General features: G+C 40.9%; 1 protein-coding gene across 3 annotated transcripts in view; it reads right to left on the bottom strand.

The window, feature by feature from the left end:
* LOC105857312 (beta-galactosidase-1-like protein 2) overlaps positions 1–14,617 on the bottom strand; it is a 43,946-nt gene that overhangs the window by 14,602 nt on the left and 14,727 nt on the right. For all 3 annotated transcript variants that reach the window (XM_076002668.1, XM_012739616.3, XM_076002669.1), the window contains 3 exons: positions 14,455–14,563; positions 4,407–4,499; positions 1,062–1,143 (listed from right to left, as the gene is read on the bottom strand). In XM_076002668.1, the coding sequence (XP_075858783.1) occupies positions 1,062–1,143; positions 4,407–4,499; positions 14,455–14,563 (284 nt within the window). The remainder of the gene's footprint in view (positions 1–1,061; positions 1,144–4,406; positions 4,500–14,454; positions 14,564–14,617) is intronic.

Below are 14,617 nucleotides of genomic sequence, written 5' to 3'. Positions count from 1 at the left end.
ATGCAGAAGAGCACAGCGCAGGACACGCTGTGGCGCAGCGCAGGAGTCCACGGGAGGCCCCGCCGCAGCCCATAGGAGGGCGCTTCAGGTTTTCAGTCCACAACCCAGGTCTGTGCGTGGGAGCACAGCCTGACAAGGCAGGCAAAGCCCAGCCCCCACAGGGAATACACTACCCCGAATGTCAGAAGGCAAAAGGCAAGCCGGGAGAAGACTAGGGAGTCATGGGAGAAGTGCTATTCCACATGGGCACTCAGAGGAAGCCTCCCTGTGATGGGAAATGACCTCGGCAGCCCCGCTGCTCTCTGGAAAGAGAGCAAAGACCCCAGGGCTCGGGTCAGTGTATGCCAGGAACAGCAGTGGGGGCCAGGAGGGTGGGACAGAGTGGGCAAAGTGGGAGCAGCAGCAGGTGAGCTCAGCTGGCCCGGATGCCAGTGGGGATGCCCTCTGGGTCTTTCTCGGAACCTGCACTTCACTCTGAGCTGGGGACACCTGGAGTTCGAGTGGGGAAGTAAGATAATCCGGGTGACATTTTCCAAGGCACGCACACACAGGCTGCTGTGTTGGGAAGAGTTGTAGAGGAGTCCCTGAATAAAAGGGAGGTCAGCCCACATGCTACTGCAGCAACGTGAGCGAGGAACGGTGTCTCGAGTGAGGTGGCGAGATGGGTTTGGATTCCGGATGTATCAGGAAGTTAGAGCTCAAGATAAAAAGGATGTGATGGCAGCGGCTGTGCCGAGCACAGGGGAGTGGAGGGCTGAGAGAGGCAACAAGCTTTGGGGCCTGCGCAGTTGAGGCAAAACGGCGGCAATTTCCTGGCAGTAGGAAGCCTGCAAGCAGGCAGTGACCTGCAGAGCGCTGTCAGCGCCCGAGTGCCCGGCAGGGGGGGAGCCCAGCCGCAGGGCTGACCGGGGCCCCTCCGTCTCTGGAACGGCTCTCCAGCCCTCTGCAGTCCAGGACCCCGGCCCAGTGCACCAGGGATAGTCCTGCTTGTGTCTCAACCCCGCCCCGGGGAGTGCACGGCCGGCAGGCAGCTGCCTCCCCACACGCCTGCCCGCAACTACCTCCGCGGATGAGTCCCTTGCTCAGGCCATCCTTGTTGTCTGAAGTCAAGAGCAGCTCCACAATCCCGCGGTCCTCCAAGGCCTGTGGGGGGAAATAAGATAAGTCATGGTCTGCCTCACTCCTCAGAGCTTCTGCAGTGTCACACAACTGGGGATGGGGTAGCCTGAAAAGAGGGAGAGATTCTAAATAAAGCATTTATTTCTCTGTGGAAAATAGAAAAAACCCCATCTGTGCCTGCCATACTCAGCAGAACCCCAAACAGCTGAATTCCAGCCACGTCAGGGACGAGGTGGCCCTCAGTCATCCCAATCTAGCAAAATGCCGGCCTGGCTGGTTTGCTGTTCCTCGGGGAGCCCGCAGCTACACCATGCCCCAGAGACGGTGCTGGGCTCCAGCAGGGGGACGGGGCAGGCCTCTGGGACAACACCCACACCTTCCCTTCACCCACACCATGAGCAGGCAGCCCGTCCCTTCCCCATGCCGAGCAGCAAGGCCTGGGCAACAGCCATGCCCGGTCACGGCCCAGGTGTGCCCCAGGCCAGAGGAGCTGGAGGCTGTGCTTCAGCCGGGGAGGAAGCGCAAGAAACACACTGCGCTCCAGCAATGACGGCTGCTACGCTCAGAATAACCACTGACATTTATGGAGCATTTACTACCGTGCCAGGCCTTACACAGACTGTCCCATTTGATCTTCATGATTAATATCGTAATAACCGAAGAGGAGGCTCAGCGAGGCTGACTCAGGTGTCACGGGTTGCAGAGCTACAGAGAGCATGGGCCTGAACCCAGAGCCCATCCTCTTTCAAAGGCTCTGCTCTGGGGCTCTGGGCTCTTTCGCATCAGAAACCCTAGCAAAGGGGGTGGACCTCCCTCTAATTTCCTCTCCAGATATATGACAAAACTGTTTATTTCAACTGAATTCTTTTGGACACTGGGGTGGCAGAGAGATAATCTGGTGGGTGGGTGAACAAAGCTCATGTCTAACCCCACGTGCTGTAAGGAACCAGGTGGGGGGCTGCAGTTCTCAGGCATGAAACACACTGCAGAGTTTAGTCCACGAGGGGAGACTGTTATCAAAAGCCCTAGATCTACTGCCTCACAACTATCTAACTCATGTTGGGGCTCAGAACACAGTACCCCGGGATGAAGGCCTCAGAAGCAGCCTCAGAAGCAAAAGTTTTCCTCTCAACTTCCCCTGTCCTCCTGTCTCGCAGTCCCACTCTTCCCTGAGGCTAGCTATAAGAACTAGAATCCCTCTTCCCCAAGGAAGCCATGGAAACCACAACCCTTTTTCTCAAAATCTAGCCATAAAACCTAAAATTGTTCTGTGTAAAATTGGCCATAAAGAAGCTATCTGACCTACCTTGTTTGACTGTAGGTCCTAAGACCTCCATTCCTGAGAGGGCCCTGCCCACGCCCAGAGGAAGGAATGCCGCTCAGAGAGGCCAGGAAGAATCCAGACAGACAGGCCTTGCTGGGTTCCCCACTCAGTCTGTTAGCATTAGCTCATAACCTTTTTGTCCAATCATATTTCTACATGACTGTCCACATTCTGTTGAACCTAAGCATAAAAATGGGCAATTCCCCCTGTATCTTTGGGTCTTCATTCTAAAGGCTTCCTTGTACACATGTTAAATAAATTTATATGACTTTTCTCCTATTAATCAATCTGCCTTATGTCAGTGATTTTTTCAGTGAAGTTTTTGGGGGCAAAGGGCCTTGGTCCCTACACTAATGATTCACTGATATTTAACGAGCATTCACATGGCTTCCTACTATATATGCATACACTTATCTTTTCCTGGGCACTGGTGTGTTGACCCCACCCCATAAGGGATAAATACCATTTCCCCAGACACCAGCAGTCCGCCAAGTGCTGCCAGGGGCTTTGTGCCTGTTATCTCACACTGTCTCACGCGGCCTTAGAGAAATGCATTCTTGTCTCCCCTGTCGCATGATGAAACTAAGACCCAGAAAGGTGACGTGACTTGCCCAAGGTCATTCAATACTGGAACTGCTACTTCTCTTTGTCCACCTGAGACACATGGGTACCTTTGCCCCAAACCAGGGAAGCGTGACTGAACGGGCCAGGTCCTTGAAGGAGCCACTGCTCCTCTCTGTCTGCTCAGCGGAGCTCCACTTCTCTACAGCTGAGTAATTCAGTCACAACTGCTGGAGAAGCCCCAGCAGCTGAGAGAATCTGAGAGAACCAGATGTCGCAGGAGAAGCTCTCGACTCCTGTGCTTCAAAGACGACGGGAAACCAGAGGTGTCCCCTAATTCCGACTCTGGCTGGGCTTGGCCATCAGGACTGAACTTGCTCCTTTCCAGCTAGAGGAATGCCACCCTCTGGACACAGCCTTGTCCCCTACTAAGAGAGCTTTCTGCAGGTGGGAAGAAGGATAAGAACCTGCAAGCTGGAGTGTTTGAGCCTCAGTATCATCTCTAAGAACTGAAATGATTTCCAAATGGAAAATGACTGCACATGACACAGAAAAGACGCTGCCCAGGGTTTCAAGGGGCAAAGCTGTCCCGCCTTCAATCAGGTGGATTCACTGAGGCTGCTTAACATGTCCTCAGCTCACACCACAGCCAGACCTCCTGGTACGCCGAAGTGATGCCATGGATGCTGTCACGGGGCTGTGGACTGACAACTTACTGTGTACCTAGAACCGCAGCAAGCTGCATGATCCCACATAATACTCACAATTCAGAGAGGCAAATACTCTCATTAGCTCTACTTTATAGAAGAGAAAAAAGAGGTTTAGAAAAATCAAAGCATTTGTTCAAGGTCTTAGCTACTAAGTGACAGAAACCAGATCTATTAGCCTGTTTTTTTAAGTTACTCTGCCCTTCCCTGATTTACTGTGTATTAAATCCATGGTTCTCAACTTCCCCCACCCACTGGAATCAGATGTCTGAGACCACTCCAGAGATTCTTATTTAATTGGTGTGGTGTGTGGCCTCAGCACAGGGATTTTTTTAAGCTCTCCAGGCAAAGCCAATGTTCAACCAAGGATGAGAAGCACTGATTTGGGTGCTGGAATGAGAACAGCCTCTCCAAAAAGTCTTCCCTAATCATCACTATTCAATCGAGCTAATTTCCTTATTCTTGGCCCCTGACACCAGATGTGTACTACAATCCCAAAGTAAACTCAGTCAATAAAAGGTAAATAAGTGATAACCCTGTTGAAATAAGACAATGGAGAAAGATTCAGTGATTAATAAATGGTGTCTGGAGATGTGCTATTAATATGAGAAAAATATTAGAGCCACACGTCACAATATAGCCCATAATACACTGCAGAGGAAGGAATATAACAAAGGACCGTAGCTGACTCTTACCTTCTTGATGTAAGGCATATACGCAGGGTCCTTGTCATAGGAGCCATATTCGTTCTCCACTTGCACAGCAATGATGGGTCCCCCATGCTTGTACTGGGGAGAAGAGGTGAACACTCAGAAGTTGAGTTTCTAGTGGGAACTGGATGATCTAAATTCATTAATTACTACAACATAACCCCTTTGAAAAAAAAAGTCTCAAAAAGTTTGGTATATAATTGAGAGTGATGTCAGTAAGACAGTGCAGTAGGAAGCACCAGGCCCTCATTCTCCCATGGAAACATCAAAGAAACAACTACAGATGGACTAAAATAACTTTATAGGAGCTCTGGCAACCACCCAAAGATCTAACCAAACAGGTGAATGCCCAATCAAAAAAAAAGCCACATGCAAAATGGTGGGAAATTTTATGTTTTACTTGTACTTGCCCCACCCCTCCTCAGTGTAGCACGGGGTGGTCAGGAGGAAGTGTGCTAATTCCCAGCTCCCTCCCTCAGGATAAAAGCACAAAATAGGACTTGTTCACAATGTTCTGGCTTGTCTATGCACTGCCCAGTGGACTGGTTTCTGTCTCATCTGATGTGGAGCTCAGACAGGAAACATCAGCGTAATTTGGACCTTGGTCTGGAAGCTGCAAAAGCAGCGGCAGGTGCCACAGCATGTGAAAACTGCTGGGGGTCTACGAATTTGTGGATGGCTGGGGGCAAGGAATTATGGGCAGAAGAATATGACAGAACATCTAAGGACCCAAGAAGCTGAGATGAGACATTTACTTATTTATTTTTATTTCAGCATATTATGGGGGTACAAATGTTTAGGTTATGTGTGTGGCCTTTTCCCTTCCCCCCTGGACTCAGAGCTTCAAGCATGTCCAACCCCCCGATGGTGCGCATCGCACTCATCGCGTATGTGTATACCATCCCCTCCCCCTCCATCTGTCTGACACCTGATAAATGTTATTCCTATATGTCCACTTAGGTGTTGATCAGTGGAACCAACTTGCTGGTGAGTACATGTGGTTCTTATTTTTCCATTCTTGGGATACTTCACTTAGTAGAATGGATCCAGTTCTATCCAGGAAAATACAAGAGGTGCTATATCACCATTGTTTCTTAAAGCTGAATAGTACTCCATACATAAACCACATTTAATTAATCCACTCGTGTATTGATGGGCACTTGGGTTGTTTCCACATCTTTGCAATTGTGAATTGTGCTGCTAAAAACATTCGAGTGCAGATATCTTTTTTATACTGTCTTTTGTTCTTTTGGGTAGATGCCCAGTAATGGGATTGCTGGATTAAATGGTAAATCTACTTGTATCCCTTTAAGGTATCTCCATATTGCTTTCCAGAGTATGCACTAATTTGCAGTTCCACCAGCAGTGTAGGAGTGTTCCTTATCTCTCCACATCCACGCCAACATTTATTGTTTGGGGACTTTTTGATAAAGGCCATTCTCACTGGAGATAAGTGATATCTCATTGTGGTTTTGATTTGCATTTCCCTGATGATTAGAGATGTTGAGCATTTTTTCATATGTTTGTTGGCCATTCTTCTGTCTTCTTTTGAGAAGTTTCTGTTCATGTCCTTTGCCCACTTTTTGACAGGGTTGTTTTTTTCTTGCTGATTTTCCTGAGTTCTAAACAGATTCTAGTCATCAGCCCTGTATCGGATGTGTAGCATGCGAAAATTTCTCCCATTGTGTAGATTGTCTGTTTGCTCTCGTAACAGTTTCTTTGGCTGTGCAGAAGCTTTTTAATTTGATCAGGTCCAATTTATTTATTTTTATTGTTGCTGTGCTTGCCTTTGGGGTATTCTTCATAAATTCTTTGCCTAGGCCAATGTCTAGAAGAGTATTTCCAGTGTTTTCCTCTATAATTCTGATAGTTTCACACCTTAGGTTTAAGTCTGTTACCCAGCGTGAGTTGATTTTTGTGAGAGGTGAAAGGTGTAGCTCCTGTTTCAGTCTTCTACATGTGGCTATCCAGTTTTCCCAGCACCATTTATAGAATAAGGATTTTTTTCCCCCAGTGTATGTTTTTGTCTGCTTTGTCAAAGATTAGATGACTATATGAGGATGGTTTTATATCTGGGTTCTCGGTTCTGTTCTATTGCTCAATGTCCCTGTTCTTGTGCCAGTCCCAAGATGTTTTAATTACTATAGCCTTGTAGTATAGTTTGAAGTCTGGTAAATTGATACTTCACATTTTGTTTTTGTTGCCTAGTATTGCTTTTGCTATATGGGGTCTTCTCTGGTTCTATACAAAGCGTAAAATTATTTTTTCTGTATCTGTGAAAAATGATGATGGTATTTTAATAGGAATTTCACTGACTCTGTAGATCACTTTGGGTAGTATAGATATTTTAACAATGTTGATTCTGCTGATCCATGAGCATGGTATGGTTTTCCACCTCTTGATGTCCTCTGCTATTTCCTTCCTCAGTGTTTCATAGTTCTCCCTGTAGAGGTCTTTTACCTCCTTAGTTAGATAGATTCCTAGGTACTTTATTTTCTTTGTTGCTATTGTGAAGGGTATTAAGTCTTTGATTTGGTTCTCAGTTTGACTGTTATTGATGTATATGAATGCCTCTGATTTGTGTGTATTGATTTTGTATGCTGAGACTTTCCTGAATTCATTTATCAATTCAAGGAGTGAGATGAGACATTTAAAAGCAGCCATGGGGTTTAAAAAAAAAAAAAAAAAAAAAAAAAGCACATATACAGATATAGATAGGACACATGCCCATAAAAAGATCTAAGATCTTAAGTCTTCACCCTGGGCTAATCTCTAGACTCAGGCCCACTAATTAGTGAAAGTTTTCCCTGCCAGTCTGCAAAGACAGAAAGAGCTGTTTTTTTCTTTTTCAAATGCCCAACATTCAATAACAACAAAAAACAACACATACAAAGAAACAGGGAAATCTGACTCATTCAAATGAACAAATCTCCAAAAATAGTCTCTGAAGAAACACACATACTCGACTTAGTAGAAAAATATTTTATACAACTTTTGAAAATATTATCAAAGAGCTAAAGAAAAAAACTACCAAATAACTACAGAGAATCATAAAAAGAATATATGAACAACATGAGAATATCAACAAAGAAATAGAAATTATTAAAAAAAAAGAAGCAAATAGAAAATCTGGGGCTGAAAATTATAATATCTAAATTTAAAAATTCACTAGAGGAGTATAACTGCAAACTGAAACAGGCAGGAGAAAGACTAAGTGACGCTGAGGATAGGTCATTTATAATCATTGAGTCTGAGGAGCAAAAATGAAAAAAAAAAAAAAAAAAGACCGGTGCAACACCAGTAAGCAGACCAATATAATCATTCTGGGAATCCCAGGAGGAAAAGGGAAAGAGAGATTATTTGAAGGAAGAAATAATGGCTTAAAGCCTCTCAACTTCAAGAAAAGACATGACTACATGAATCTAAGAAGCTCAATAGACTCCAAGGAGGACAACCCAGAGAGCCACACAGTGACACATTATAATAGAACTGTTGAAAGACAAAAACAAAGAGAGATTCTTGAATGCAGTAGGAGAAAAGTAACTTGTCACATACAAGGGATCCTCAATAAGACTATAAAGGATATCTCAGCAGAAACTTTGCAGGCCAGAAGGCAGTGGGATGATATAATCAAAATGCTCAGAGAAAACAATAAATGTGTCAACTGAAAATTCTATACCCAGGAAAATTTTCCTTCAAAAGTGAGGAAGAAATTAAGATACTCACAGACAAAGAAAAGCTGAGGGAGTTCATTATCACTAGATCTGCCTTATAAAAAAATGCCTCAAGTTGAAATGAAAGGATGCTGTACAGTAACTTGAAGCTATATGAAAATATAAAGTTCTCTAATAAAGGCAAATATTTGAAAAATATATAAAGCATTATTATAATTTTAGTTTATAATGCAACTTATGTTCTATAAGATTTAAAGGACAAATGCATAAAAATAATTATCAATGTAATGTCATACATAAATACATAATTTGTAACATCAGTATAAAGTAGAAGAGCAGAACTATAAAGGAATAAAGTTTTTATATGCAATTAAAGATAAGTTGACATCCATTTAAGATAGAATGTTACAACTTTAGAATATTGCATGTAATCCCATGGTAAACACAAAGAAAATATCTATAAAATATACACAAAATGAATTTAAAAGGGAATCACCATAAGAAAGTATCACTATAAAAAAAACAACTGGACACAAAGGAAGGCATTAATGGAGGAAATGAGGGATGAAAAAGCTATAAGACATATACAAAAAAACAAAATGGCAAAAGTAAGTGTTTCTCTATGTATGAGTAATTACTTTAAATGTAAATGGATTAACCTCCTCCCCCAACTGTAATCAAAAGACATACACTGGCAGAATGGATACAAAACAATATCCAACTATATGCTGTCTATAAGATACTCACTTTAGATCTAAGGGTACACAAAGGTTGAAAGCAAAAGAATGGAAAAGATATTTTATGCAAACACTAACCAAAAGAGAGTAGGGATGGCTTTACCAATATCAAACAAAATGGACTTTATACCAAAAACTTTTACAAGAGGAAAAGGAAAGATATAATATTTATAATGATAAAAGGGTCAATTCACCAAGAATATATAACAATTATAAACATATATGCACTAAATACTAGAGTTCCAAAGTATGTGAACCAAACTGACAGAATTATAGGGAGAAATATAAGGTGGCTCAACAACAATAGTAGTGTAGTTGACTAAACATCCCACTATCAATAATGTATAGAACAGCTACACAGAAAATCAATAACAAAATAGAGGACTTGAACAACACTATGGACTAACAGATATATATATATACAATACTCCATCCTAAAACAGCACAATATGTATTTTTCTCACAGGCACATAGAACACTCTCCAAGACTCTCCAAGTCTCCAAGATAGAGTATGTTAGGCCACAAAACAAGCCCTAATAAATTTAAAAGATTGAATTTATACAGTTTCTTTTCCAATCATAATGGAATAACACTAGAAATCAATAAGAAAAGGAAAACCAAAAATGCAAATATGTGGAAATTAACACACTCTTAAATAACCAATGGCTCAAAGATGAAATCATAAGAAAACTAGAAAATATCTTGAGACAAATGAAAGTGAAAACACAACAAATTTATGGGATGAAGTGAAAGCAGTGCTAAGAGAAAATTTTAAAGCTGTGAATATACTTAAAGGATGAAAGGTCTCACACCAATAACTTAACTCTATACCTTAAGAAAGCAGAAAAAAGGGAAAACAAACTACACTCAAAGGTGGCAGAAGGAAGAAAATTACAAAGATTAGAGCAGAGAATAAAAAGAGAATACAAAAATAATTCTTAAAAAGTAACAAAATCAAGATTTGGTGCTTTGTAAAGATCAACAAAACTGACAAACTTTCAGCTAAACTGACTAAGAAAAAATGATAAAAGACTCAACTAAAATCAAAAACAAAATAGGGGATAGTATTACTGATTTTATGGCAATAAAAAGAGAAAAATATGCACAATTGTACATCAACAAATTGAATAACCTAGATTAAACAAATTTCTAGAAACATACAATGTGCCAAGACTAAATCATGAAGAAAGAGAAAATCTGAATAGACCTATAACTAGTAAGGAGATTGAATGGGTAACCAAAAATCTCAAACAAAGAAAATCCCAGGCCCAGATGGCTTCGCTGTTAGATTCTACCAAATATTTAAAGAAGAATTAACACCAGTCCTTCTCAAATTCTTCCCAAAAATTGAAGGGGAGAAAACACTCCTTATTCTGTGAGGCCAGAACTACGAAACCAGACAAAGACACTATAAGAAAACTAAAAACTAATATTCCTTATAAATATTGATACAAAAATCCTCAACCAAGTATTAGCAAAATGAATTCAGCAGCATATTAGAAGAATTATTAACAACATAAACAAGTGGGATTTGTTCCTGGAATGCAAGATTGATTTGACATACAAAAATCAGTCAAAGTAACACACCATATTAACAAAATGAAAAAAATTGATGATCTCAATTGATGCAGAAAAAACATTTTACAAAATTCAACACTTTTTCATGATAAGAAACACTCAACAAACCAGGAATCGAAGGAATTACCTCAACATAATAAAGGCCATTATGAAAAGCCCATAGCCAACATCATACTCAATGGTGAAAGACTGAAAGCTTTTCCTCCTAAGATCAGGAACAAGACAAGGATTCCTGCTTTTGCCACTTCTTTGCAACATAGTACATGCAGCCCTAGCCAGAGCAATTAATCAAGAAAAATAAACAAAATCCATCCAAATTGTTAAGAAAAAAGTACTCTCTGTTTGCAGACATTATTTTAAATGTATAAAATCATAAAGATTACACATACACACACAAAAATTATATAGCTAATGAATCCAGCAAACTTGCAAGATACAAAATTAATACACACAAATCAATTCTGTTTGTATATACTATCAATGAACATTTATATTTATAATAGCATTAAAAATAATAAAATACTTAGAAATAAATATAACCAAAAAGGTACAGAAAACTATAAAATGATGCTAAAAGACTATAAAGAAGACACCAATAAAAGGAAAGACATCCTGTGTTCATAGATTGGAATACTTCATATTATTAAGAAGTCTATTCTACTCAAAGTGATCTACAGACTCAATGCAATCACTATCAAAATCTCAAAAATGTTTTTGCTGAAATAGAAAAGCTATCCTAAAATTCAGGGGGCCTCTCAAGGGATACTGAATAGCCAAAACAATGCTGAAAAAGAACAAAGTTAGAGGTCTCACATTTCCTGATTTCAAAACTTACTACAAAGCTGCAGTAATCAAAATAGTGTGATACTGGCATAAAGACAGACATATGGTGAATTTTTTTTTCTTTTAGAGAAGAGGTCTCACTCTGTTGCCCAAACTAGAGTAAATGATCATAGTTCACTGTAATCTTGAACTTCTGGGTTCAAGCGATCCTCTTGCCTTAGCCTCCCTAGTAACTGGGACTATAGTAGGTACACAACACCACGCTCAGCTAATTTTTTTCATTTTTTTGAGACAGGGCCTTGATATGTTGCCCAGCCTGGTCTTGAACTCCTGGTTTCAAGTGATCCTCTCACCTCAGGCTTCTGAGTCATTGGGATTACAAGCATAAGCTACCACACCTAGCTCTGGTCAAATGATTGTTGACAAGGGTGTCAAAGCCATTCAAAGGGGAAAAGTCTTTCTAACAAATGATGGGAAAACTAAATATTCACGTGCAAAAGAAAGTGAACTTAGATTCTTGCCTTGCACCATTTATAAAAATTAACTCAAAATGGATGAAAGACCTGAACATAAAAGCAAAAAGTACAAAACTCCGAAAAGAAAACATAAGAAAAAAGTTTCATGACCTTGGATTTGGCAATGATTTCTTAGATACGGATCCAATAGCAAAGACAACAAAAAATAAATAAATATATTGGACTTAATCAAAATTAAAAACTTTTGTGCATAAAAGGAAAAGGCAACCCAGGGAATGAGAGAAAATATTTGCAAATCACAGATCAGGTAAGGAATTGATATCCAGAATATATAAAGAATTCCTAAAACTCAACAACAACAAAACAAAAAAACTAGGTTCAAAAATGGGAAAAGCATTTGAATAAATTTTTCTCCAAAGATATATAAATGACTAATAAGCACATGAAAAGATACTAAACATCACTCGTCATTAGGGAAATGCAAACCAAAACCACAATGAGATACTACTTTACACCTATTAGGAAGGCTCTCACCAAACAAACAGAAAATAACAAGTGTTGGTAAGGATGTGGTGGAATTGGAATGCTTGTGCATTGCTGGTAGGAATGTAATCTGGTGCAACTTCTGTGGAAAACAGTATGGCAGTTCCTCAAAAAATTAAACATAGAATTACAATTCAATTTAGCAATTTCACTTCTAGCTATATTTGCAAAAGAAGTGAAAGCAGATACTCAAAAAGATTTATACATCCATGTTCACAGAAGCATTCTTCATGGTGACCAAAACATGGGAACAACCCAAGTGTCTGTCGATGGATGAAATAGATAAACAAAATGTGGTGTATACATACAGTGGAATATTATTCAACCTCCAAAAGAAAGGAAATTCTGACACATGCTACAACCAGGATAAATCCTGAGATTTATCCTATGCCAAGTGAAATAAGCCAGTCACAATACTGTGCTTCCATTTATATAAGGTAGCTAGAAAAGTCCAATTCATAGGGACAGACAGCAGAACAGTGGTTGCCAGAGTCTACAGGAAGGGAAGAATGGGGAGTTCAGTGGGTACAGAGTTTTAATTGGGAAGATGGAAAAGGTCTGGAGATGGATGGTGGTTACAACAGACTGAATGTTTGTGTTCCCCCAAAATTCATATGTTGAAATCCTAACCCCAATGTGATGGTGTTGAGAAGTGGGACCTTTGGGAGGTGATCAGGTCATGAGGGTGGAGCCTCCATGAATGGAATTAGTGCCCTTATAAAGGAGACCCCAGAAAGCTCTCTCGCTCTCTAGCTGCCATGTGAAGATATAGCAAGAAGACAGCCATCTGTAGCCTGGAAGAGAGCCTCACCAGACACCAAATCTGCCAGTGCCTTGATCTTGGACTTCCAGCCCCCAGAACTGTGAGAAATAAATGTCTGTTGATTGTAAGCCACCCAGGCTGTGGTACTTTGTTACAGTAGCCCGAACTAAGATTGTGGTGATAGTTGCACAACAACATGAATGTACTTAATGCCACTGAACTATAAACTTAAAAATGGTCAAAATGGCAAGTTTTATGTTAGTTCTTTACTACAATAAAAACAAATGAAATAAAATAATATGTCATACGGGGGTGGGGGGAAGCATTGGTATTCCATTTCCATGTCTATGAGTGCCTCAAAGCCACTTTCCCAGAGTGGCCTTCCCCACTGTCCCCCACCCACCTCGGGCACTGGCCCCTGCTGCTATAACCTGCTGAATCATGTCTGCCACCCCATCTTCCCTGCACAACCTTGGCTAAAAACTTCCCGGCTACTTGATTCTTTCAAGACTAGGGCTGTCAGATTTAATAAATAAAAACACAGGACAACCAGTTAAATTTAAATTCACAATGAATAACTGTTTTAGTGTAAGCATGGCCCATACAATATTTGGGATATATTTATACCCAAAAAAAGTAATGCTTGCTTATCTGAAATTCAAACTTAACTAGGTATCTTGTGTTTTATGTGACAGTTCCCTTTATGTGTGCAGGGTCAAACTACTGACTTAAGGGCAATTTTCACTGATGTACTCATCTTTTATTGAGGTACTAATTTCTCAGAGTCACTCTTCATGTTTTTTTTTATTTTAGCATATTATGGGGGTACAAGTGTTAAGATTACTTATATTGCCCATGCCCCCTCCCCCTTCGAGTAAGAGCTTCAAGCATGTCCACCCCCAATTCATGTTTTTATACAAGCAACTGGATTGGTTTTTACCATTCCTGATTTTTTATTGATTTCAACTATTATGTTCAAATATGTTCCCCCTAAAATTTATTTTAACACATACGTTTTCAACAGCAAATGTATATCATACAGCACCCTTTTGGTAGCAGAGGAAAGTACCTTGAAAAGTTATCAACTAGAATTTTATAATTTACAAGAAGAATTTACAAAAAGTTCTTCTGTCTTTTACACATGGGCTGATCCATATATGCTCCTCTCTGTGCAGAACTGAGCCACTGTACTACTGGGACACTGACAGACAGGTATTCTCAGTTATCAAGACAACCCTGTCTACCCATTGCAAGGGCAGCTCCAGCACCGCATGAAGCCACGTGAGCCTTACACTTGTCTGTCCTTTCATCATTGCACCCACCTGAGACAACACTGAAACACACAGATCTTTCAAAGACAACTACTGCAAGCCCTTCCAACTGACTGCAATCTCAGTCAAGGGGGAAATGTGTGTTCCTTTGCTGAAAAAAAAGTGGGAAGACAGATGAGGATCAAAGAAGAGTTGCTTTGCTTGTACCTGGAGTGGCACCACCCTGGACATCAGGTGATCAAAATAAAGGTCCACTGCTTTGGTGAAGCCCTGGTAGGTTGTTCTCAGCCTCATGCCAGGGTCTTGGAGTAGCCAGCTGGGAGCGAAAAGGAAGGGGAGAGGATATTAGTGTCACGACCGTGGGTTTTCT

Source organism: Microcebus murinus, chromosome 4, assembly GCF_040939455.1.
Source record: "Microcebus murinus isolate Inina chromosome 4, M.murinus_Inina_mat1.0, whole genome shotgun sequence".
Classification (NCBI taxonomy): domain Eukaryota; kingdom Metazoa; phylum Chordata; class Mammalia; order Primates; family Cheirogaleidae; genus Microcebus; species Microcebus murinus.
The sequence above is the reverse complement of the archived record's forward strand: the minus strand, read 5'-3'. Positions and strand labels throughout refer to the sequence as shown.